Source organism: Melanerpes formicivorus, unplaced genomic scaffold, assembly GCF_026170545.1.
Source record: "Melanerpes formicivorus ecotype bairdi unplaced genomic scaffold, bMelFor1.0.p_v2 SCAF_10, whole genome shotgun sequence".
In the NCBI taxonomy this organism is placed as follows: Eukaryota; Metazoa; Chordata; class Aves; order Piciformes; family Picidae; genus Melanerpes; species Melanerpes formicivorus.
In genome coordinates this window covers 20,430,889-20,454,385 of record NW_027142362.1, presented here as the reverse complement: position 1 = coordinate 20,454,385, position 23,497 = coordinate 20,430,889, and the positions used below count along the sequence as shown (strand labels likewise).

The 23,497-nt window shown below is 48.0% G+C and overlaps 3 protein-coding genes across 8 annotated transcripts in view; 2 read left to right on the top strand and 1 right to left on the bottom strand.

Moving 5' to 3' along the window:
* Positions 1 to 2,325, top strand: part of SCAPER (S-phase cyclin A associated protein in the ER) — a 150,494-nt gene extending 148,169 nt beyond the window's left edge. For all 3 annotated transcript variants that reach the window (XM_068144135.1, XM_068144134.1, XM_068144133.1), the window contains exons 31-32: positions 204 to 255; positions 1,899 to 2,325. In XM_068144135.1, coding sequence (XP_068000236.1) covers positions 204 to 255; positions 1,899 to 1,993 — 147 coding nt within the window. In that variant the 3' untranslated portion in view covers positions 1,994 to 2,325. The remainder of the gene's footprint in view (positions 1 to 203; positions 256 to 1,898) is intronic.
* Positions 2,326 to 2,406: 81 nt separating this feature from the next.
* On the bottom strand, positions 2,407 to 7,630 carry ISL2 (ISL LIM homeobox 2). Of its 4 annotated transcripts, none has more exons than XM_068144139.1 (6): positions 7,474 to 7,630; positions 6,291 to 6,480; positions 5,846 to 6,108; positions 5,459 to 5,745; positions 5,184 to 5,354; positions 2,407 to 5,042 (listed from the first exon to the last, which is right to left on the bottom strand). In XM_068144139.1, exons 1-6 carry the CDS (start codon positions 7,529 to 7,531, stop codon positions 4,926 to 4,928), a joined length of 1,086 nt encoding a protein of 361 aa, XP_068000240.1. In that variant the 5' UTR covers positions 7,532 to 7,630; the 3' UTR covers positions 2,407 to 4,925. The 4 variants fall into 4 exon arrangements, with proteins under 4 accessions (XP_068000240.1, XP_068000241.1, XP_068000238.1 ...); XM_068144140.1 differs by having other exon boundaries at positions 5,459 to 5,742; XM_068144137.1 differs by lacking the exon at positions 7,474 to 7,630 and having other exon boundaries at positions 6,291 to 7,388.
* An 8,778-nt stretch (positions 7,631 to 16,408) lies between these two features.
* Positions 16,409 to 23,497, top strand: part of ETFA (electron transfer flavoprotein subunit alpha) — a 32,837-nt gene continuing 25,748 nt past the window's right edge. The window contains exon 1 of the mRNA XM_068144122.1: positions 16,409 to 16,499. Coding sequence (XP_068000223.1) covers positions 16,461 to 16,499 — 39 coding nt within the window. The 5' untranslated portion in view covers positions 16,409 to 16,460. The remainder of the gene's footprint in view (positions 16,500 to 23,497) is intronic.

Sequence of the window (23,497 nt, the reverse complement as noted above, 5' to 3'; positions counted from 1 at the left end):
AAATCCACTATACATTACAGAATTCAGCTACTGGCAGTATTCTGTTATGATATGGAGCAAACAATTCGGAGTTTGTTAATTTACAGATTTCATAAAGCATTTTTGAGTGACCATGGAGACTTAAAAGTGTTGGTATAATTCTTCAGATAACAGATCTGAAAACCTGATGCTGATTCTTTTGTTTTGTTTTTTTCCCTGCCTAGGATTTTGCACAGAGTTCAGGCCAAATGGATAATCAGTTCTCTCAGCAGAGGGGTACGTCTCCAATCACATGTAACAGTGTAGCAATTGAGTAACAAAATGTATAGACATTATATTTTACTGTGACTTAAACATTTCGAATTTGCATCAGCATGAAAGGAATACAGTAAATTGCACCACGGATTTACAGTTTGGGGAGAGGCTCCCTAGCTTTCATTCTTACTGTACATGTGTTCCAGGCTGCTGCTCACTGTGTCAGGAATTCAGACTGTTAATCTTTATTAAATGCTATGTGGTATCATGTCTTAAAATGTGATACTGTATGTGCACATATTTAATTAGCTGTCACAAAGGCTACCTTCAAAAGTTTCAGGTTGCAGAGAAGGCACACAGCCATGAAAATACACCCAGGGAGACAAAAATTAGTAAAATACTGTCCTGTAATTATCTGATAAAGTTTGTCAAGTTGCTGAAGATTTGAGATTTAAGACCCCCCCTTGTTTGTTGTAAATGCTGTGCAAAATGTAATTAAACTCTTTAGGCTAAACGTGAAAGATTCTCAGCTGAGAGGGCTATTGTTAAACACATCTGAAATTCAAGCACTTTGATGGGAATCTGGTCCTGAGTCACCCATATTTTGCAAAAAGCACATTGTTTGGGCAGTCTTTTCTCCCTCGCAGCTAGCAGAAAGCCACCACCATGTTGTTGAACGTTTGGCAGAACAACAGCATTTCTAGGTCTAAAACATAAGCTTTGTGTTTAAAAATAAATTTTAAAATAAGAAATTATGAATATTTTTACTGTCAGCATTATACCTCTTAGTCTGAGTCAGCTGTGTGCAGTGTCTGCAACACAGACTTTCCAGGATTGCGTTTGCATGAGAATCTGCTCAAGAAACATATAAAGTCCAAGTGGAAAACTGCTTTCTGTTTTCACAATGCAAGCTGGATGAACTTTTAAACAAAGATGACTATGTGGTGACATGTGAGTGTGATTTCTAAACATTCCCCACTTTAAAAAAAGCTGACTCAATTGACAGTATAATGAGGATTATTTTAATTTTATTTTCATACCACTCAGATGTGAAGGATGGGGTCCCTAAAAAAACAAATGGGAACAATAACGCTGCTCGGAATGAAACTTGAAAGGGCAGACTTCATTGTTAGGTGCAGCAAGACGCTGCTCCGAGGGTGGGAGCCCATGAACCTGCACATGCATGTGTAGTCCTCTTCACGTCACCAGCAATACTCGTAGGAGTAAAAGCTGCATTTGTAATCATGCTGTGAGCTTTGGGGGAAGTCAGGGACCAAAACTCCTCCACGGCCTTTTGTGGAAAAAGAAGCTGCTAAGCTGAGCAGATCGTGAAGCTGCACAAATTTGAATGAGGCGGAATTGGTCCCGGGTTGGGTCCAAGAAGATAAAATGTGTAAAGATTTATAATGTTCCAAATGCATAAAGCAGAGAGCCTGATCCAAAAGTTCTAAGCCTTTGCTCACCAGAGCCCTCAGCATCCATTTTTAAAGACAAATCTTCATGTTCAGAGCTCCACAGAAGTGTTACCCCATGATTTGGGAAGTTCCTAGTGGGGAGAGCAGAGTATCTTGAATTGGCTTGAATTGTCTGCATGCTTATTATTCTTGTTTTATTACCATCTTAAGAGGAAATAACTTGGTAATTTTATGTTCTGTCTTCAACAGAAAAAATTTTCAGTTCTCAAGACTTTCTTGAGCTGTCCAACAGATTCCCCCGCCAGTCCTGGGAAGAAGCTCGACAGTTCTTCTTGAAAAAATAAGTGTTGTGTTTTTTAAATCCCTAACATCATCACGCTGACCAGTTCCTGCTGACTACCTTAAGAAGCTGTTCCCAACAGTTTTTGATACTCTAAATACTTATGCTGTAGATATATAATTTGCACTATTTATATCCTAAGTACTGTAGATACTTTCAAGTTCTGTTTTGTAATTTTGGTAATTTGAGTTGATTTCATTCATTTATCCTATGTCATGACTTGGGTGTTTTGTACCCAGAGAGGTGGTGGTGCCTGCACTGCAGAACTGCTTAAGTAAGATTGCAAATGGAGAATGTTCTATATATCTTGTAATAAATTAACTTATTCTGTCTGTAGTGTGACTTCTGCATTACAAATGTTGGTGTGTTGGAACTACCTTAAGCAACATGAGGCTCCAAGAGAAAAACAAAAAAATACTCCTAAGCTGTATTTCCAGTTAATGACAAAGTGAAAGAATTTGGCATGTTTGGCCTGGAGGAAAATGCACTTACAATTTGGGGGTGATTTTGGCTAAATCACGTAATAATTCATTTTTTTTGAAACCACACACGTTTTTAACGTTTTGATAAGACTTTAATAACACTTGTTTAAACCTCCTGCTGTTCTCCTACTGGTGAAGGCTCGATGAAGCCGCATTAAAAGGCAGAACCGGCGCGTGTCTCGTCCCGGTTTATTTCCCGCGCCTCTCGCCGCTGCCCGGGCTCGGCCCGCGCGCGAGGCGGCTCTGAGGGGGCGCGGGGACGGCTCGGAGCTCCCTCAGGGAACGGCCGGCAGCACCGCGCCGAGCCCGTCCGCTGGCGGCTCACGGGCACCACGACCGTCCGTGTCCCCTCTTCGCGGCCCCAGCAGCCGGGGCCAGCAGCCAGGCCCGGCTCGCACCTGAGCTGGTGAAGGCAATCCCAACCCACCCGGCTAGCCGGCCGCGCGGCCCGAGGGGAGGCCGCGGCCTGAGGCGGGATCGGGGCTTCCACATAGATTCGGGTGCCGTGGCCGCCGCCTCGGAGGCAATTTCACGGCCCGGGTGGCCACGCTGCCAGGTAACGGAAGCCGCATACTTTAGTCTAAGCCTGGGAGAGCGCGGAGAGCTGAAACCCGACCCGACAGGAGCCAGGTAACTGAGGGGGCCCCGCGGCGGGGTTGGGAGCGAGTGGGAAACCCCCTTCCCACCTGTCCCCGAGCCAGGGGGGCGGCCTGCCCCGGCGGCAGCAGGAGTCCCTGGCTGAGGCGACCTCTTCGCCGCTCCCGACGGCTCGTTTCCGGGAACCCGGGCCGCGCCGTTCACCCCGACGGCAGCTGCGGGTCGCCGCGCTGGCCGGCTCTCCCGCGGGTGCCTGGTCTCTGCACACCCGCGGGTGCCTGGTCTCTGCACACCCGCGGGCGCCTGGTCTCTGCACACCCGCGGGCGCCTGGTCTCTGCACACCCGCGGGCGCCTGGTCTCTGCACACCCGCGGGCGCCTGGTCTCTGCACACCCGCGGGCGCCTGGTCTCTGCACACCCGCGGGTGCCTGGTCTCTGCACACCCGCGTCCTCAGCCCCTCGGAAGCGATGGAGTTGTCCCCCGCCAGGGCGCCGCTCTGCCCACCTTGCAGCTCGGGGGGCCTCGGGTAGGGCCCAGCTCTCCCCCTTTCGCGCTTCCTGAGGGTGCGGGAGCAATTGCCTGGGGGGAGGGACGCGGAGGCCGCTCGCTGTGGTTTAAGGTTGCCTGAAACTGCGATCCCGCCGGGATCCGGCTCTGAGCGTGTTCCCGTTCGGGTAACGGGGAGAGAGCGGGAGCCGAGGCAGCCCCTGCCGCGCTCCCAGGTGATGCCAAAACCAGATAAGGAGCCGCCGCCTGAGTCTAGACTGGGGGATGAATACACGCCGCGCCCCCGCCCCAGGGGAGCCTCCGTGGCCCCCAGAGAGGAGGCAAGGCGGCCCCGTACCACGGCAGGTGCGGGCACGACCCGGCCGGCCCCAGGGGCTGCTCCGAAAGGGAAACCTGCGCTCCGCCTCCCCGGCTATAAATAACCGTCCCCGGTCGGGAAAGCCGATTAGCGCGTTATGGGCAGGCCGTGCCGGCAAAGCTGGGGTTGTGCCCATCCCGACCCGCGCCCCGATCCTGCCCGCAGCGCGATTCCACACACAATTTGTCCCTCCCGCCCTCTTCTGTTTGGTTTGGTTTGGTTTGGTTTTTTTTTTTCGTTTCAAGCCTTTCCTCTTTCTTTCTTTTTTTTTTTTTTTTTATTAAGTCCAAAATATTTAATCCCACTATTCAACCGCTGACTCTGACAATAAATAACAATAACTTACTTTTGTTCGTTAAAGGCTCAAACAATCCGTCCTCCGTCCATTGATAACTTAACATTAGTACTGCTTTTCCCGTTAAAAAAAAGTCTCGTTTCCGTGTCCCATGTTTCCAGCGATCTTGCGGGGCCGGGCGCCGCGGCCCGGGAGAGGCATCAGCGTGAGATGAGGCTGGACGGCGCGGCTTGGCGGAGGGAGGGTCAGGCCGGCTCCGCGGCTACGGAGCGGCGCGCGCGCCGGAGGAATCTCTCCTCCTCTTGTTATTATGATTTCTTTTTGTCTTTTCCCTTCCAAAAAGGGAAGAAAAGCTGTCCGCGGCGCAAGCGGCGGGCGAGGCAACCTGTCACCGCGCCGGACTTCAGCCGGAAAATCCGCGTTCCTTTGGGGAAAAGAAACATCGAAATCCGCAGGGCGGAAAACCCAAAATAACGAAATAACCAGGGCAGGGGCTCTCTCTCCGGTCTGGTCAAGGCAGCGAGGATCCCGGTGCTTTTTTGGCCGTCAGCAACATAATTTTTGTTTGTTTTTAAATAAGAATAATTAAAAAACAAAGGCGTTTGTCCGGCGCTCTGGGAGCGGCCCGGGGCCGGGTGTCTCATGCAGGGAGCGCAGGCATGCGGAAGTCCCGCGGCGGCGGGCGGTCGGGCCACTTCACGTCTCGGCCGGGCTGGGCACCATGCTGTTGGGGGTGTCGGGAAGCTGGGAGGACAGCGAGGTCACGTCGCTGCCGGAGGAGGTGCCCAAGGAGCCAGACTCGGAGAAGGAGACCTGGGGGAGCAGCGGTGGTGAGGGTCCAGCACGGTACTCCCCGCCCCGTCCCCGTCCCGCAGCGCCCAGGCCCAGCTGGCCAGAGCCTTCCCGCCCCCCTTGGCCCGACGGGACGGCCCGATCCGGCGCGGTGCGGCTCACCAGCTGCTGGAAGGCGGCGGGCTGCTCCAGGTCACTCTGCAGGGCAAACTCGCTGAGTGCCTTCCAGGGTGGTTGGTAGGTCTGGACCTCCACGGCGCTGCCCTGTACGGCGCTCTCGTGGCGGATGGGGCTGCCGGCCACCAGTGGAGTCCCGGTGAGGCCCTGCAGGCTCTGCGGGAAGCACATGGAGCTTCAGCGTGGCTGCTGTTCGATCCCGCCAGCCCGGGACACCCTCCCACCCAACTCCCTCCCCGGAGAGGCGGGCGGGTTCTCACCGTCTTGTCGCTGTGCTGCTGCTGCTGGAGCTGTTTCATGAGGATGGACTTCTTCTTGTCCTTGCAGCGCTTGTTCTGGAACCAGACGCGGATGACACGGGGGCTGAGCCCCGTCATCTCCACCAGCTGCTCCTTCATTAGGGCGTCGGGGCGCGGGTTCGCGGCGTAGCAGGTCCGCAGAGTGTGCAGCTGCTTTTCGTTCAGCACCGTCCGCACGCGGGTGGTCTTCTCTGCCGCCTTGTGCGCCGGCGGCCGCGGGGCGGGCGGCCGTCCGGGCACCGGTTCTGCTGTGGGCGAGGAGGGCGCGCACCGTCAACTCCGTCGCCTGCCCTCCCTCCGCAGCTATCCCCCCGTCATCCCGTTGCCCGCCCCGAGGGGAGCCGGTACCTGCGAGGTGCGCGGCGTTAGTGGGCGGCGGTAGCGAGGGGCTGCACGGCCCACGGGCGGCGGTGCCGTCGTGGGGCGGCCCGTGGTCAGCACGGCAGAGCAGGTCGCGCTCCCGCAGGCAGAACTGGTCTCCAGGCAGGAGCTGGCGGCCGCAGGCGGCGCAGCGGAAGCACTCCAGGTGGTAAACGTGATCGCGGGCGCGCATCACCAGGTCGCTGCTGCTGAAGGCTGCCCGGCACTGGGCGCACTTGATGCCGAAGAGCCTGCGGGGACGCGACACGCCGTCAGGGCCCGCGGCCGCGCCGTCGGGAGGCGCCGCGAGGGCGATCAGCAGCCGAGACTCAGGTTTTCGTTTGGGGGAATTTGGGGGTTTTCAGGGACTTTTGTGCTGTTTCAGGTTTGGTTTTGGTTTTGGTTTTAACGAGTGTGGGCAGACTCGGGTCACCTGCTGTAATCCCGCTTGCAGTAGGCTTTGCCGTCGCGCAGAAAGCATGTGCAGGTCTCGTCCAGGGGCTGACCGCACTCGGCACACTTAAGACAGGCGACGTGCCACTCCAGGTCCGGCGATACCCGCAGCAAGAAGGGGTCCTGGATGCGGCCCCCGCAGCCTGCGCACAGGGCCAGCCCCGGCCGCCCTGCCGGGAGCGAGCGGGACACGGTCAGGGGCAGCGATGAGCAAGAGAAAAACCCCAGCAACGAGGGAAAGACATTTTTAACATACATTATAAAACAAACAAACAAACCAACCCACTATTTTTTCTTTTTCCTTTTTCAAGCTAAGAAGAAAGAGAAAGACAGAATCATGGAGAAAACTAACGGACAGAAATGCGAGAGAAATAAGTACAGTCAGAAACAAAAAATAATTAAAACAAACAAAGCTGATCTAGGAAAGTAAATGCAGGACAGAGACATAAAAGTAGAATGTCGGAAAAAGAAATAAAAGCGGGAACACAGAAACAGGGAAACTAAAGTTGAGGAAAACCGGAAAGAAATAAAATAAAATTAAAATGAAATTACAAAACAAGAACAAAAACGGCGAAAAAAACAAAAAGAGCCAGTTAAAATGGGAACATGGGTACATGAAAACATTAAGAACAAGAAATCAAAGAGACAGAAAGAGATACAAAACCAAACAAAAAAACAAAAAACCGGGAAGAGAAAGAAAATAAAACCGGAAAGAGGCATTTAAACGAAGATGGACAAAACGAAACACGGAAAGAGAGAAAGAAAGGAAAACGGTAACACGGATAGAAAAAGAGAGAAGGAAAGGGAAAAAAAAGCAGAGGGAAGAAGGGTTGAAAATGGACACAACAGAAAGAAAACTGATCAGCAGCGCGGAGAGCCAAAGGGACAAGCAGTCAGTAAGAAACGGAGCCAGCGGGGCCGGGGAGCCCTGGGCACGAACGGGAATCGCGGCACCGGCGATGCCAAGGGCTGAGCCTGCAGCCGTCCGCGTCCGCCGCGTTACCGCAGCCTTTCCTGGCACTGTCACCGCGCCCGCGGGTCCGGGCCGGCGTGGCGCTGCGACCTCCAGCCCGCCCGACGGCAGCGGCGGCCGGATCTCGGCTCCGCAGCGTCCCGCAGCGTCCCGCGCCCGCCCCGCGTTGGGTAGCGCTGCGCACACTTACTCTTGGAAGGCTCCCCCATGGCGCCCGGGAGCGGCCGCGGGAGGAGGATGTCCACCATGCGGGCGGCCCCTGTGCACCGGCCGCGATGCGCGATGCGGGATGCGGCGCCGCCGCTCCACCACTACCCGCGCCGCGCGGGGCGGGGGCCGCGCGGGGCGGGGGCCGCACCCGCCCCCCCGGGCCGTGATGTCAGCGCGCACCGGCCGCGGGGCGGGGGGGGCGGTGCTGACCTCACCGCGCGGCCCCCAGAGGCGATTGGCGGCCGCGGAGAGGGAGCCCGCGGATTGGCCATGCTGAACAATGGGCGCGCGGCGGGGCGCGGAGTGGTGCGGGAGATCGGCTCGGCACAGCCCGACGCTGGCTCGGACGGGGCGGTCAACCCTGTGCGCCGCGGGACACGCTCCTCCGCGGGTCCAGTGGATGCGCACCTCAGCCCCTGGCGCCCCAGGAGGCCGCGGGACCCATCCGACAGCCACGGCCGACCGCGGGACACGCCGATCGCCTCGCGCGGTGCCCGGCACCAGTCTCCCCAGGCCCGTACGCCAAGTGGACGGCGGCACCGCAACCTGAAGGACGGAGATTCATTCTAGCTTTTTAATCTGTTCTCCCTGATATTTTCCTTGGGGTTTAGTTCTCTTCTTATTTCCTCCGTTTATTTTCATTTTCTTGTTCTTTCCTCTCTTGCCTTGTACTTCATCGTCCCTTTTATCTGCGTTTCGGCGTGTCTCGCGCAGGTGCTTGCGGAAGGGCGCAGCAGGGCAGTCCCCGGCGCTGCGCGGAGGCGCATTCCCCCGGCAGGCGGGAAAGGAGATCGGCAACGGATGTCGGCTCAAGGCTGCGGGCCCGCGGAGCGATTGCCTGCCGAGGGGCGCGCACGGGAAGGCCGCTTCGCGGTCCTGAATGGGACTGCCGGCATCATCGGGGCGGCCGTCGTGGGCAGCAGACGTGTGACAAGTTGAAATTAGAGGGGAAAAAAAAGACTATTTTACAGTATCTTTGTGCACCTGATCCCATTCCTGCATCTGAACCTCTACTACTGCTTTTTATTCCTTCCATTAATTTTTCCTTCCTCTTTCTCCCTAGTCTCTAAGAATTCTTGTGTTATAGCAGAAAACTAGGGAGAGCACTTCAGTGATTTTTGACTCAGTTTAAAATTCCTAAAGACCTCAGCACAACTGCACAAGTAGCTCTAAAAGTCCATGAAAACTTATGCACACGGAACTGGAATTGAGAGTGCTACTGCCCTGAGGCTTCGGTCCTGTCCCTATCCTCCATGCAATTGCCTTTTTCATTTTATGTAGGGAATTTGACAGGCATAGACCAACTGTACAGTAAGATCATGGAGACTTTACATTCTGGCTCAGGAAGGGCTGTGCTTACTTTATTTAGAGGAGGGAGGCAGGACGGGTTTTCCAGATGAAGCGCTTTTTTTTTTCAGTTTGGCACCATATAGGAATGCAACCCCAGAAGCTCGGGTGGGTGAGAGGGTGATTTGGATCACCAGTGTTTGACTGTTTTGATACACACTCCCCAGCCTGACCACAACCCTTGCTATACCTTTGAGGACCCCCAATACTGAAAATAAACATTTAGGTTTTCACAAGTGCTGAGGAGGGGAGGATGGTGTTTTGGGTACCCACTTCAACAGGGGCATGTGACACCAGGTGATTTTGGCCTCTCTGTCAGCCCCTGCATGTGTGAAGGTGCAGAGGTGCAGTGTGGCAATGACATCTTCAGGACAGGGTGAGCTCATGTGTCCCCTGCCTGCGTGGCAGTGGCAGGGCGGCTGTCAGGGTATGTGGTCCAACCACTGTATGCCATTAGTATGGCTCCTTTGCCAGTAGCAGAGTTAAGCTGGGAGGTGAGCGACACAAAGGGCATTAGAAAAGTTTGTCTGGCACTTCAAACTGGGGTGACCCTGTGGGATGGGTAGTGGGAACCTCTACACTGCTGCCATGGGTGTGAGGCCACGCAACATGTCCTGGCGTAGGTGGAAAAGGGGTACAGAGGGGTGACTTCAGTCTGAGCCAGACTCCTCTCAGTCCTGCATGAGTCAGTATCTGCATGTGTTAACAATAAAGCAAAAATAAAATGTCAGAGTGATAGGAGAATGAGGCACGTCTAAGAATACAGCAGCTTGGCAGGGCTGCTCCATGTTGCATCACTCTTTTCTCATTCGAGGCCAGGGTCCTTTCTGCTCTCCTAAACCTCCCACCAGCTCAGGGACAGGAAAGGTTACAGCTGAGCCAGCTGAACTTTTCCAAACAGGCTCAAAGCTGCGCTGTGAGCACACCGGTGCCCATACAGAGCAGTGCACTGACAGCAGGCTGCTATGCTGGGACTCAACTGAGTTCCTGATCAGGCATGTAGGAACACAGTGGGCAGTGCTGCACAGGCAGACGACTAGAAACACCCCACACCCCCCAAAGAACTTGCAGGGATATGCTGAAAGCCCTGAACCTCCTCTAGATAATGTACAAAATGCTTTAAAATGATACAGGTAAATGCCAAGAGGCATAAAACCATCTTGGTACCACCAAGTTTTACAAACAGGTTAATATTGGTTCTTTTAAGGGAGAGTAAGGGAAAGCACATTGTAATATCATAGAATAATTCAGGTTGGGAGTGACTTGTGGAAAACTGCTTTCAGGTCACTTGGACCTGATGGAAGCAATTGCTAGCTGAAACTAAATGCAGTGTCTCCTACCACACAGATTGATTACTCCTTGCTCTCTTCCACCCAGTGAACGGTTTCCAGTCACATTGGGGGGCAATTCAAGTTGGGTTCAGTGCAAGAGCTGGTGGGGGCTGTCTGGCCACAGGGTGAGGTGGGTGACAGCACTTCCGGCTCACTATGGAGCATTCTTTGGCTTTTTGCTCCCAAACAGAAATCCAAGTTTCCTGTAGAAAGGGGAAATGGTGACAATTTTTTTGTTTGTTTGCAGCAGATTGCAAAGGCAGTAAATGCTGATTCTTTCAGAGCCAGCCATGGATTAAGTCCATTATAAAATTAAAACAGATGGAACACAATTTCACTTACATTACAAAAAAGGACAGGAACCATCTGCAATAAGATTTAGCATTGCAAAGCTATTGTTATCATGTTACTATTAAAACCTTTGATGAAGAGTTTTCTTTTCTTTCATAAACTCGTTCACATGAAACAAATGTTTTATTTATCCATCTTGCTAAGATAATAATATTTTATTTAAAAAGATGACATCTCTAAAAAAAAAAAAAAACCAGCTCTTGGTTCTAACTGAACATGTAAAAAACAAAGAAATGTTGTAAAACTCTAGTATCAAACCACTGGGGGCTTCAGTGGGGAGGACACAGCAAAAGGAGAATTCCCTGTCCATTTTTCCTTTAATAACATTTCCTTGTGTTTGGAGACAATGTCTGATACTGAAAATAGATAATTAATGAGATAATGGGATACTGCATGTCACCTCCTGTCCAATGGGATTATCTGATGGCTAATTATGGACAGATTGTGATTAATGTGATTATGGATTGGATATTAATCTGATTCTGGATTGATCTAGTTATGTTTTAGTCTGCTCCAAATGGTTAATTGGATCTGAGATAATAGAAATGCAGCTTGCACCAGATTTTGCCACATCAGTTGATGAAGTATCTTTTGATCTGGGTGGGTTGCGAACAATAAATTATTTACAGCTGTTGAGAAAATGACTCTTTCTTAGAATGTAGTCATTCATTTTATTTTCAAGAGCCTTTGAAAACAAAATCAATATCCTTTTTAAAAGGAGATGTTGACAAAAGAAAGGCACGTACATAACTCACAAACAAATGTGACGAAATTAAACAGTGGTTAACCCGGTGGCCTAATGTCTGGTGATGCATTTGAATTGCTATGTGGAGCTTTGGGCTCAATTCTTCTGAGACCAGCAGGGGTTGGGAGCATTGCAGGGGAAGAGGGCCCAGTGCTGGGGAAAGTGGTATTGCACAAGAGCTACTGCCAGCCCTGCTATTGATTAAGAATCAGCCATGGTAAAATGGCAAAGGGAGCCCTTGCCATTTTTTCCCCTCTGGGTAAGAAGGATTCAGAAAGTTCATGGGTGCAGAAAGGACTCATTGGCCCATCTCATCTCATACCATCATGCAACCGAACCCATTCTTATTATTTTTCCCCCTTGCAGCGAGCCTCTTAATTTATGATTGACCTCAGTGATGTCTCCCAGAGATTCATCTGGTCTTGATGTAGCCTGCCAGTGCGGGAGAGGCTGACTTGCTCCCTGCAAAGCCATCCTGCTTGTTAAATACTTTCACTGAAATGGTACATTAAATGTATATTTTAGGTTCAACCTCCAGCCACTGGATCTCGTTATGGTGGGATTAAAGGCAATGGGTAAATTGCAGTGCCTTAGACTTTGTGGGAGGAAAATAGGGGCTGCAATAGCCTTTGTCACCAGGTGGCATAAGCTGCCAGTAACTTCACCAGAAGGCGCCCCTCTTTCAACAGGCTTTGCAATAAAAATATCAACAATCAAGCAGGTCCCAAAACACTGAAAAGAGAGGCCTATAGCAGTTGCTGTGCTTAGCGCTGAAGTGTTACTGAGCTCAAACTGAAGGAAAGAAAGGAAAAAGCAACTTTCCCTGAAAGTGCTTGCAGGCATGGCAAAGACTGCTCCCCTGAGCGATTTCACACACTGGCTGTCCCTGCCTCTGCAGGAATGGCTTGGGCTGGCACAAGTGGGAATACAGTGGCATCTGGATTCTTCTCCAGCAGCATAACAGGCAGAAAAAGCAGCTACCTGTTTAAAAAATAATGCTGCTATAACCCAGCAGAGAATTTAACATGCATCTCCCATTAGCAACAAGGCGAGCTGTGTGCCAGAGGAGGGCGGCAGCTCGTGAAATGCCCATCGCAGGTGTCTGCACTTGGAGGGGAGCTGAGCTCTGCCCATTGGTGTCGCTTCCCCTGTCCTCCACACAAACCATCCCCACACCTGGGCAGGACAAACTGCCTTCCAAGTTAACCTGAACCATTGCTTCCAGGAGGTTATGAGAGTCCCCTTATTGCCTGAGACCTAAGCAGAGGGGGATTCTTTAACTCCTTTGGGGATCATGTTCTCTAGGAATATGCAGTAAATGTGATAGGCTGTTGCTCCCTGACTCCTTTATTACTTGGCACACAAGAATGATTAGCAGGTGAGAGGAGTTTCTAAGAAAGGGAAAATACCTGCCCATGGTTGTTTTATAGGCTCAGTATCAGTAGGAGGGCTGTCCATGCTATGGAATGGCTTTGGGCAAGCACCTTCCTCTGTCCTTGACATTGGTGTTCTCCCCTTCCAGAGGGCTTGCTGTAAATGCCTAGTGAAAGACTAACTAAGGTGTGTGGTTATAAGATGAGCTGGACAGGGCATTAAGCACAACTGTGATGGTGTTTTCTTATAAAGTTACTCAAATGTCAGACATGTTGAGATGTGTTTTTGTGCCAGTCGGGATACAGAGCAGAGAGCAGGACCCTGTGTAGAGGGTCCCATATTTGTGGGTATGTGGAAAGGTTGAGTGCAGGAGGGCTGGACAATGTCTGGGGGTGCCTGAAACACTTGGATTGTGTGAGCTAGCAGTGCTTGGGCATAAAATATTTTAGCAGCAGAGATCTCTTCTACCACCTCTTCTGAGGTGGGCTTTTGTCCTGTCCCTCCTTGCTGCTGCCCGTCTGGTGCTGAGCTGTGGGTCATGTCCATCAGCTCAGAAAGCCCCACTGAGCTGTAAGCAGGCTGCAGTTGCTTTAACGTTATTGGATTTTGACAGATTAGGAGCTGAATCCTTTTGTGTGTTGGAGAAGCTTCCAAAATGAAGCTCTTTTAATTTATCTGAGTCAGCTATCCCCAGGGTGATTGAAGGAGTAAGCTAAGGATGACCCGTGACAGAGGGGACCATCATAGCAGCAATAAAAAAAATTCCTGTCCTTGGCTAAAACCCTTAGTCATGAGGCTGTATTAGCTGGATTCCATATGTTTTAATTAGGAATTATGTATTTTAAGGGAACCAAAATCCGATTCTAGTGGAGACATGATTACCTATTTGTAATGGTTCTTGTTGCATTTGGCTTTTGTAGAGATACCAACACAGACACCTGCTCTTGTTTGCAACTATATTTTCAAAAGCCTGAGTAATCTGCATTATTGATTTCCTTTTTTTCTTTTCTTTTCTTTCCTCCCCCTCCCAATAGAGTGAAAAAATGTAATTCTCTTTCCAATGCAGAAATTAGGTCAGCAGATCCTAATGAAATAATCCTGGATAACAATGTACCATACAAGGATCTACTTCCACTAATTAATGACTAATTTTTCTTTCAAAACACGAAGTCTTATCCTCTGCCTGCAGTATATGGTGAGACAACCATCAGTGGCACTTGTTTGTAGCATATTTACCATTTTTGTCATTGTCATGTCCTAGGTGGGAAAGCAGAAAAAAGCGTTTTGCCGCGGTTCAGCTAATATGGATCATGCTGGTATAACCCCTACCTGATTACAGTTATAAGCTCCTAAAACACTGGCCATAAGTGATAAAGACTTCCTTTGTGCTTCAGAGTGTAATCCGCATCAAGCCAGTTTCAATAAGGATTATGTGCATCTGAAGTGTTGCAGAGGTTTTGAATCAAAATTATAAAAGAATACATAACAAAAAGCCTGTTATGTCTCTGGATTGGTGACACCATACCTTGAAATCTAACCTAAAGGGTAGCAGTGTCACTCTGCTCATGAAAATATGATGCGCGCTATTAAGCCAGATACATAGTGAAAGGATCAATTTATTCTAAGCTACGAGGCAATTTTGATAGTAGCACACTTTTGCTTTGGTCTGAGGAATTACAAAACAAACTCAGATGAGATTGATTTGTTTGGGTTTGTGCTTCCGGGTTTTTCAGGATATACATGTTGTTTCTTTTTATGGAAGATTTTATCCCCATGAGATGTACACTTTGGAAGTTTGGTTTCGGGGCTTGAAATAGGATTATGAAATTATGTGCCACCCTTTAATGAATCTTAATTAAAAAGACATAATGGTGATACTGAGGATCCCCAAGATGTTCTTACTTTGTATCCTTATTTTGATTTTGTTGCTCCGTTTGTCAGATTTCCTAGGATGCATATAGGGATTTCTATATACTATAGAACTTCTCATATTTAAAGAGTTATGCTGCACATTAACCACCTCTCCAACTGTCAGTGAAGAGCTGCTTCAATTATTCATCCTCTTCTCACACCCATCCCAAGGTCCTGTGACTTCAGCAGTTTGCCACCTCCTTCAGGTCTTGCCTCTACAGCCCTCCCTTGGGTCTTGGGAAGCTTAGGTACTGCTCCAGGGTCAGGAAGCTGGAATATGTGGTACAGCTGCTTTTCTTCCCTTATAGAGGCATTTGGGATTTGAAACTAAATAAATTGTCCACTTGCATTGCTGGACCTGGTTAGCTTTGCTGTGAAGCAGTAGTACTTTTTGGCATCTGATGTGAAAATGATGTGGCAGAATAAATTTTAGAGGTGATCCTGTGCCAAGGCTGTGGCAATGCCTTTTTGATCAGCTTACATTTTCTTTTCTCTGGGGTGCCTCAGAAATGCAGAACGAATCACTGACATGCTGCAGATCACTGCTTATTCTTGGAAGAACAATTCAATGGCCATAACTGTTCAGAGTTTGGTTTATTGACCTCTAAACCACTTCAAGATGGAAAGGAAGAAACTGCATACATGGCTTGCTGTCTGGTGGTTTCCAGGGTGGGAAGTCAGTCGGGAACATCCAGTGTGGAGGTTCCTGCCAGCTTCTCCAGGTTTTCAGAGAACTGCAGCACACAATTTAGCAGCAAATTTGGCCTGACTTATTTTGCTTCGTTGATTTTTAAATCCCTCTCCTTGACACCTGGAAAAAAAATCTGGAGGTACAGAAGAAAAACAGCGAGTCCCAGCCCAGCTCCTGCGGCACCCTAGTGCTGTGGGAGGGGTAGGCACAAAATGCCTTGCCTTGGTTCTGAGAAATTGGAATAATAAATAATAATAGCAAAGACCTATAAATTATTAAGAGGAAATGAGCTATTCTCCAGTGCTCCAAGTGTGGGTGTGTGTGCGAAGCAACTGTTAATCTGTCCTGGCAAGGAGAGGCTGTCCTGGGCTGGCATTACCGGACTGGTCTTTGAAGCTGTCAGACAGTTTGGACAACTGGTATGTCTCATGACGTTTGGGAAGCACTATGACATCTGGCCTCTCTGGTGCACCACACGCCTGTGCTACCTCCTTTGCTCTTGCTAACGTCATGGGGCAGATCTGGCAACTCATGCCCAGGCCTACAGCATGTCCCACAGGTCGGGACTGTGAGTTTGCGCATACTGGCTGCAACCTCTCAGGCTTCTGCAGGCTCCACAGCTGTAAACGAAGAGCTTTGCATTTTCTTTGCAAGGGACGTTATCGGCTTCGGATGGCGTCTGGTGTGGAGCATAGGCATTTGCACGTCCTACTCCATTTCCTGCTGTTTTCTTCTCTTTAAAGGGCTTGAACTCTGCGGAAACAGTGCACGGACAGAAGGGAAAGGGAGGCAAAAGGCTGCTGGTGTTGGCGGCGGGTCAATCTGCGCGGGAAGGCAGGCGTCTATCGGGATGGGCTGGTGCCCGTTTCTCCTCGAGGTGCTCCGCTGGAGCGGTACACGCCCCCTCACAGCCACGGTGGTTTTACTGTGCGGCCAGGTGGCAGCTGCGGGCCAAGCGGTAGGGGTGCGAAGCTCCACCGTGCGGTTCTGCCCCACCAGTACCGGGATTGGCTGTTGACGGATCCCAAGTCTGTGCCGCCCCCAAAACGAACAGTGCCACAACGAGCGGCCCGCGGCCCGCTCCTGCGCGAGCCGCCCCAACCGCCGCCGCGCGCGTCCCTCGGCCGCTGCCCATTGGCTCACCGCTCTCGGCCAATGACGCGGCGGGGTGGGTCGAGCCTCTCGCGAGAACGCCGCTGGGCCGGGGTAGTGGAACCATGTTGCGTGCGGTCGCGGCGCAGCGCCTGCGGCGGGCGGTGAGTGCGGGCGGGGGGCGGCCAGTAGGGCGGGAAGCGCGCGCCCCCTCTTCCCGCAGGCTGGGGTTTCCCCACGGCACCGGTCCCGGAGTGCTGAGGGCTCGTTTGCCTCTCCTCTGTTGCAGCCGTCTGGACCGGTGCCCAGTGGGGCAGAGTTGACGTGCGGCCGAGTTCCGCCGTTGGCCCCCTCGGCAGCGGTGGCCGAAGGGCGAGGACCAGCAGCTGGCCAGGGCCGAACTTCTCTGCAGGGCTCTGCTTCTCTCCCACACCGTAGTTGTTAGGACGCTAGGTGTTTTAAAAAGCCCTTTTTGTGGGCAAAGCTAACGTGAAACACTTGTTGCCTTTCCGTACTGACGTTCATATTGCTCAGCTGTGAGGTGTACTTGGCTATTGGAGGTCGTTTGCTGCTTGGTGTGTCCCTGGACATGTTACCAAATTTAACAAGTAGGTGAATTCAAGGTTAGTTGGAGTAGATGAATCATGAAGTGACCCTGAGTATCTCTCTTCGATCTTGTAGCGTGCACTACGAGACACTCCCTCAGCTAGAACTGTCTGTAAATAGGCCTTCTAAAAGTCTGAGAATTTTCTTTTTCAGTTCTCCCAGGCTCTTAAAGGTCTCACAGTTCTGTACAACTCTAAACCCAGGAACTAGGTGTATATTAAACAGGTTTAGATGCTAAGAATGGCTTAAAATAAGCACAGGCAGACATGGGCAGGCAGATTTATGAATTAGTTTATAACTGTTGTAATCATGGACATCTTTCAGTCGGATGTAGGCTTTGCAGAGCAAAGGTCTTAATGATCTGTGGAGCTCCTAGAGCTTGTAGTACTGCTGTGTGAATAATACTTTAGTCTCATGATTACTACACAATTCAGTTTTGTGTCCTGGAAACTTGAGGTCAGCTCCTTTTCAGCCATCAATGTCGAAACTCATAAAATAAACCAAATAAAATAAACTGTATAAAATAAACCAAAACATTGTATGCATATTCAGTGTGTGAGCAACATTGTAGTTTGTAAGAGAAATCAAAGCAAACTTCGGTTTAGCCCTGATAATGCTCATGCAGTTCAAGAGTGAATAAAGTCTGGTTGCATAACTTGGATATGGGAAAACTGAGAACAGGCACACAAAGCATTTTTACAGAAATGGGAATAGCCCAGTTCACTGGTCCATGCATGATCAAATAATAACAACTGGCCTAAATTGCAGAAAAGCTATTTAAGATAGCTACAAAGAGTTATGGTAGACATTAATAAGTCCTTTCTACTTGAAAGGCTAGTCAGTTTTTGGAATAGGTTGCCTAGAGTTTATCCTGAAAGATAAACAGTGTTGTTTCAAGTCCTATATGAATCTTTTGGTCTCTTCCGCTTGTACCTCCATGTTCCCTCAAACCCAGCAAGAGAGTGAAAGAGCAAAGGATACTGGCACTCTGTTTCTTAAGAAAATGGTTTGCTTTGTGTAACATTTCAACATTCTGCTGTTGTTTTAAAGATTCAGATAGCAAAAAATTGTTTCTGTAATACATTTTTGGGAGGCAAGAGATGCTTTAGAATTAGCTTAAAGTAATAGGCATGTTCTTACGAAGCTGTTGAAAGATCATCTAATGAAAGTGGTATTAAGTGGCCTTTTTCACTCAGCAGTGTAGTATTTTGCTGTACATTTGCTTTTGAATAAAGTAAAATGTCAGTAGCTTCATTGTCATTGATATTGAGCAGGTACTCTTATTTTGTCTTTACAGTGTTGTGGGGGGTCCTAGTTTTTGCAGCTGTTAAGTCTTTCAGCTCCTATTGATTTGTTCAGGGCTTTCAGTTTCCTGGTGTTTCTGAAAATGAGGCACTTTATTTCACTTTATTCATATATATCTCATGATATATAGCTGGGTTGTTGGTCTGGTTTTGGCTTTTTTTGTTTGGTTTTTAGCCTGAGGTAATTCAGCTAAATAGGCTAATAACTTGCAACACACCTTACTTGAAAAGTGCTGGACTGTGTTTGCAGTCTTAGGGAATACTTTGTGTATATCCTTCAGTTGTCATTGATAGGCTCTGACTGGTCACTTTAAAATGTACTAATGTGTGTTTAGTTCACTTTCAGTTGTGTTGTCTGCGTTTCAAAATGGTGTTGTTGCTTTGAATTTTTGTCATGTTTTGCTTGGGATATCTCTGGAATAGTTTATTCAGTATTACAATGCTGCTTCAGTTTCTTTGTAATTTTAAGTCTTTAATTTTATTCCTAAGTCCTTTTGCTAAGTGTTTTCTTTATTTCTTTTACTGTTCTTTCTGCAGTTACAGCTTCTTTTCAGTTCAAGTGCCCTTAGTGTTATTTTTCTAGTTAATGTTTCCTGGAGTCAAATAGCTGTCTCTTAGACCTCTTCTGCAGCCCGATCTATACACAAGTTCTGAGAAGTGTGTTAGTGCTAGACCTCCCTTCTCTCCCTGGGATTCCCAAATACTTTTTCTTTTTTATTTGTTTGTTTTGGTTGGTGCAGTTTTGTTTCTTCTATTGTATAGAAATATACCCCAGCACCTGGTTCCTGGAGTTAGATCCTGGGAGTTTTGCCCAGGGATAGTGGGTCTCTGTGACATACATCATTCCTGCTACACAGTTTTATAATTTTAATGTACATCCAGTTTGATTTTTGCAGTTAAGAAAAGCAACTCTAGAGATACCTTTGTGAGTCCAATTGTTAGGTACTTTTGCCTTGTGAATTTGTATTTTGCTTCAGTTCCTGAGACCTCCACTGGCTCCTCTGAGGAGGTTGAAAGGCAGTTTCCTGGGTGAAGTTTCTAGCAGCCTTTTTAGTATACATGCATATTTGGAGCATGGGGCCATGTAGAATACACCTGCTGGAGCTGCTCTTGCATTCGTGGGAAGATGTTTTGGCATCCCATCATTTGTTCCTGTGCCTGCCACATGTTACAGAACTGATTTCCTAATTCCTGCCTTCCAGTGAGTGTCCCTGGAGCAGGCTGCAGGCACTTAGCTATTGACACCTCACCAGTCTCACCAAGCAGCAAACAAAGCTTTTACAGTGTTTTCATCTGGGATTCTCCAGCTGTTACTACATATGTTTTCACAGAATCACAAAATTGCCCCTGTTGGAAAAGACCTTTGAGTCTGTGGTGGGTTGAAAATCTACCCTCCAACATTAGCTTTGCCATGTTGGAAAAGACCTTTGAGTCTGTGATGGGTTGAAAATCCGCCCCCCAACATTACCTTTGCCAGATCACAGAGTCCAATCATTAACCTAACATTGACAAGTCCTTGATTAAACCATACCCCCACCACTACACCTGCAGGATTCTTAAATGTTTTCAGAGATGGGGACTCCACCACTGCCCTGTGCAAGTTGTTCTAATGCCTGATAACCCTTTCAGTAAAATTCTTCCTTATATCCAATCTAAGCTTCACTTGGCACAACTTGAGGACATTTCCTCTTGTCCTATCCCTTGTTACTTGGTTGAACAGACTGACCCCCACCTCACTACAACTTCCTTTCAGGGCACTGCAGAGACAGAAGGTGTCCCCTCAGCCTCCTCTTCTGTAGGTTAAACAACTCTACTTTTCTCAGCTGCTTTTCGTAAGACGTGCTCTGGGCTCTTCACCAGCTTTGTTGTCCTTCTTTGGACCCACTCTAGTACCTCAATGTCCTTCTTGTAGAGAGGGGCCCAAAACTGATCACATTACTCAAGATATAGCCTTACCACTACTAAGTACAGGAGGAAAATCACTTCCCTAGTCCTACTTCCTATTCCTGATCACTATTCCTGATTCAGGGCCAGGATGCTGTTGGCCTCTGGCCACCTGAGCCTACTGCTGGCTCCTCTTCAGCTGGGCATCAATCAGCACCCTCTGATCCCTCTCTGCTGAGCAGCTTTCCAGCCACCCCTCCTCCTGTGACACAGCTGGGAGGTGTTGTGGCCAAAGTGCAGACCCTGACACTTGGCCGTACTGAAACTCATGCAATTGGTTTTGGCCCATTGATCTTGTCTGTCCAGATCTCTCTGCAGAGCCTTCCTACCCTCAGTTCAACGTTTCCACCCAGCTTGGTGTCATCTGCAAATTTACTACAGGTGGACTCATCCAGATCATTGATAGAGATGTTAAACAGAACTGGCCCAAAAACTGAGCCCCGGGGAAACACCACTGCTTGCCAACAGGATTTAATTCCATTTACCACCACTCCTTGGGCTCTGATGTCCTGCCAGTTTTTTACCCAGCAAAGACAATATGCCAAGTAGCATTGTAGCACTGAAGCACTGTGACACAGAAGTAACAAATCTATATTTAACAAGGGCTGGGCCTGGCTGGGTGCTGTTCAGGTGGTCTGTGTATGTGCTGAAAGACTAACATATGTGGTCAGTTTACATTGGTGATTGCTGTGAAGAGCAGGTTACCTGCACAAACAAAATGAGTACTTTGACCCTGTAGATTTGTTTGTGCACACGTGCTGGGTATATCCAAATTTCTAATGTTTGACTGGGACAGTAGCAGTGAGTAGTCGCATCTTGTCTGAAGTCTAGAAATTAAGATACTGTCCTTAGATCTTTCACATTCTGTTTGGAAAACCCTGCTGGGTTTCTCAAGTGGGGAGCAACAAGATGCTTTTGGGGGATGTGGGGTGTGGTGGTTCAGACTTGGCAGGGTTGAGTTAATGGTTGGACTTGGTGATCTTAGAGGTCTGCTCCAAACTTAATGATTCTATGATACTATGAAAGATTGATGAAATATTTTGGTGCTTTGTGAGTGGCTTAATTGATACATACTGCACATCTAGGGTAACCTTCCTAATTTTTAGATGTCTGGAAGTCAGGCCAGGTTTACTCTACGGTAAATGTGGTGAGCGAGATGGGAGTGGAGTTGCCAATTCCAGCCATAAATGTTTATTTTAGTATAACCTGAATCACTGTCTAGAGTTTGCATCTGAGAGGAGTTGTACATGTTCCTGCTGTAGAGGGAACATAGGTATCTAGCTAGTTGAAATAAATTTCCAGTTCTGCTGGTTGCTGGCAGATGCCTTCATGATCTGCTAACATGCTTGATAAGCTACTCAGTTGCCCAAGTTTGTTGGAGAATTAACTCTAATTGATTTCTTCAGATAGCTTGATTTTCACCAGGAACCTTCTGTAGCCCAAGTCCTGAGTGCTCTTTCCCCTCAAGGCACTGTTTTCAATAGTTTCGTTTTGCTGGTTAGGTTTATACTCAGCCTTCCTGTTGTATCTTTGCTTGAAAATAGTCATTCTGCCCAAGTGCAAGTGGAGAACTTATATCAGTGAAATAATGGGCTGCTCTCACTCAAGGGCAGCTGGACAAGTTACTTCATCAAAATAACTACCTGTCCTCTTCATTGCCTCTTTGCAATCTCAGTTCAGGATCATATGTGACTCGATTAATTACCTTCTGGCTTTACTGCTGGATTGTTATTATAATAAAAGTCCTATTTGTTCTGAGTTTGTTTATTAAAAATACCAACCAAACAAACCAACAAAATGTTTTGTGTTAGTATGTTAAAATTCAGACTCACATAGGTATTTTATTTGTCATCAAAGATTTTTACCCAACATCTGGAATTTGAATTTATTTTAAATCTGCTCTTGCCTTTGTGTTCAGAAATGTCGTGCATGTGGGCATAAAGTGACCTGGTGTGTAGTTTCCACAAACACCAGAAGGAATACCTGTTTTATAGAAGGAATACCCGCTTAATGCTATAATAGCCAATCTGCTCAAGCGACATCCATTGCTCTTTCTTTTTTTTTTGGCTACATTCCCCCACCCCCCACTATTTCTCCATTTATTCCAGAATCATTTGGCAGAATGATCTAAAGCTCCTCTGGTGGGGCAGTACTTATTTAAGGGAAAAGACCATAATATAGTCAGAATTTAAGTGTATGTTTAAAATACATGTGGCTCCCTTTGGATGTTTGGAAACTTCAGAGTCTTTCAGGAACATGGTCCAATTTACCCTGCAACGTGACTGTAAATCATTGGAAAAGTGGGCTTTTTGCCACAAAAATGTGGATTTATTATTCAAACGGTGACTAGAATCTCATAACTTTTATTGAAAATGATGTATGAAGCATAATCAAAAATATACTGTTTGATCTAGATTGGCAATAAATACTTTGTTACTGGCAATTGGTTTCAAATGATCTTAGAATCTTTCATCATAACAAGTAACCGTAAGCATTGAGGATGAAATACAGAGCAGTTGTACAGGAATCTTTATTTTGGAATTGAAAAGACAAATTATGATCCTGATTCTGTGTGAAGTTTAGTGTCTTGATAGGTTTTGTGTGGTTGTAGTCCATACCCAAATTTCAGTCTCTCAGATTTTCTGAAGCTTTTTTTTCTAGTTTAATTGGTGGGCATGAGGGGAGATGGGGTCAGAAGATATGTTTTAAAAAGTAATACTTGTCTCTGCAGTCTTTAGTGTTGTGTTAGCATTTGTGCCTTGGTCACACATGTGACCAAGATTTGATTTTCCATGTGCTCCATATTACATTGATCGTAACTCAAACCTTCATTTGGGCTTTATGTAGGATAAACAAACACTCGAAGGACAATATTCCCATTCAATATGGAGGTTCAACTCTAGTATTAATCTTGGAGGAGTAATGCTTTATCCAGATTCACCTGAAAATAAGAGAAAAAAATCTTCAGAGCTTAGAATATTTTGGTTTGGTTTAATGGCAATTCTTTACCTTTCACCCCCTACTTCTTTTGGTTTTGTTTTAGAAAATAAAGTCTGTATGTGGATGGTGCATTGGTCAAATTATTTAAGGACCATTCAGTTGTGGTAGAATTAAGTGGTCAAGTGCCAGATATTTTAAAGGAAAAGAAGAAAAAAGGACCCTGTTGCTTATCAACAGTTCTCTTAGTGTTCCCAGGCTGTGAGCCCTGTCTGTAATTGTGATATGCCTCTGCATACAGTTTTGTCTTTATACATAACTAATTTAAAAGGCATGTTCTGTAGATATATTTGGACTAAAACTTATGGTTA

Excerpts from the sequence above, each read along its gene's own strand:
- ISL2 (XM_068144137.1), bottom strand. The coding sequence starts at position 6,568 with ATGTATGTTAAAAATGTCTTTCCCTCGTTGCTGGGGTTTTTCTCTTGC. Across the intron at positions 6,109-6,290 it reads TGCAAGCGGGATTACAGCAG|GCTCTTCGGCATCAAGTGCG; the intron begins GTGACCCGAGTC and ends GCGTCCCCGCAG. Across the intron at positions 5,746-5,845 it reads TAACGCCGCGCACCTCGCAG|CAGAACCGGTGCCCGGACGG; the intron begins GTACCGGCTCCC and ends CCTCGCCCACAG.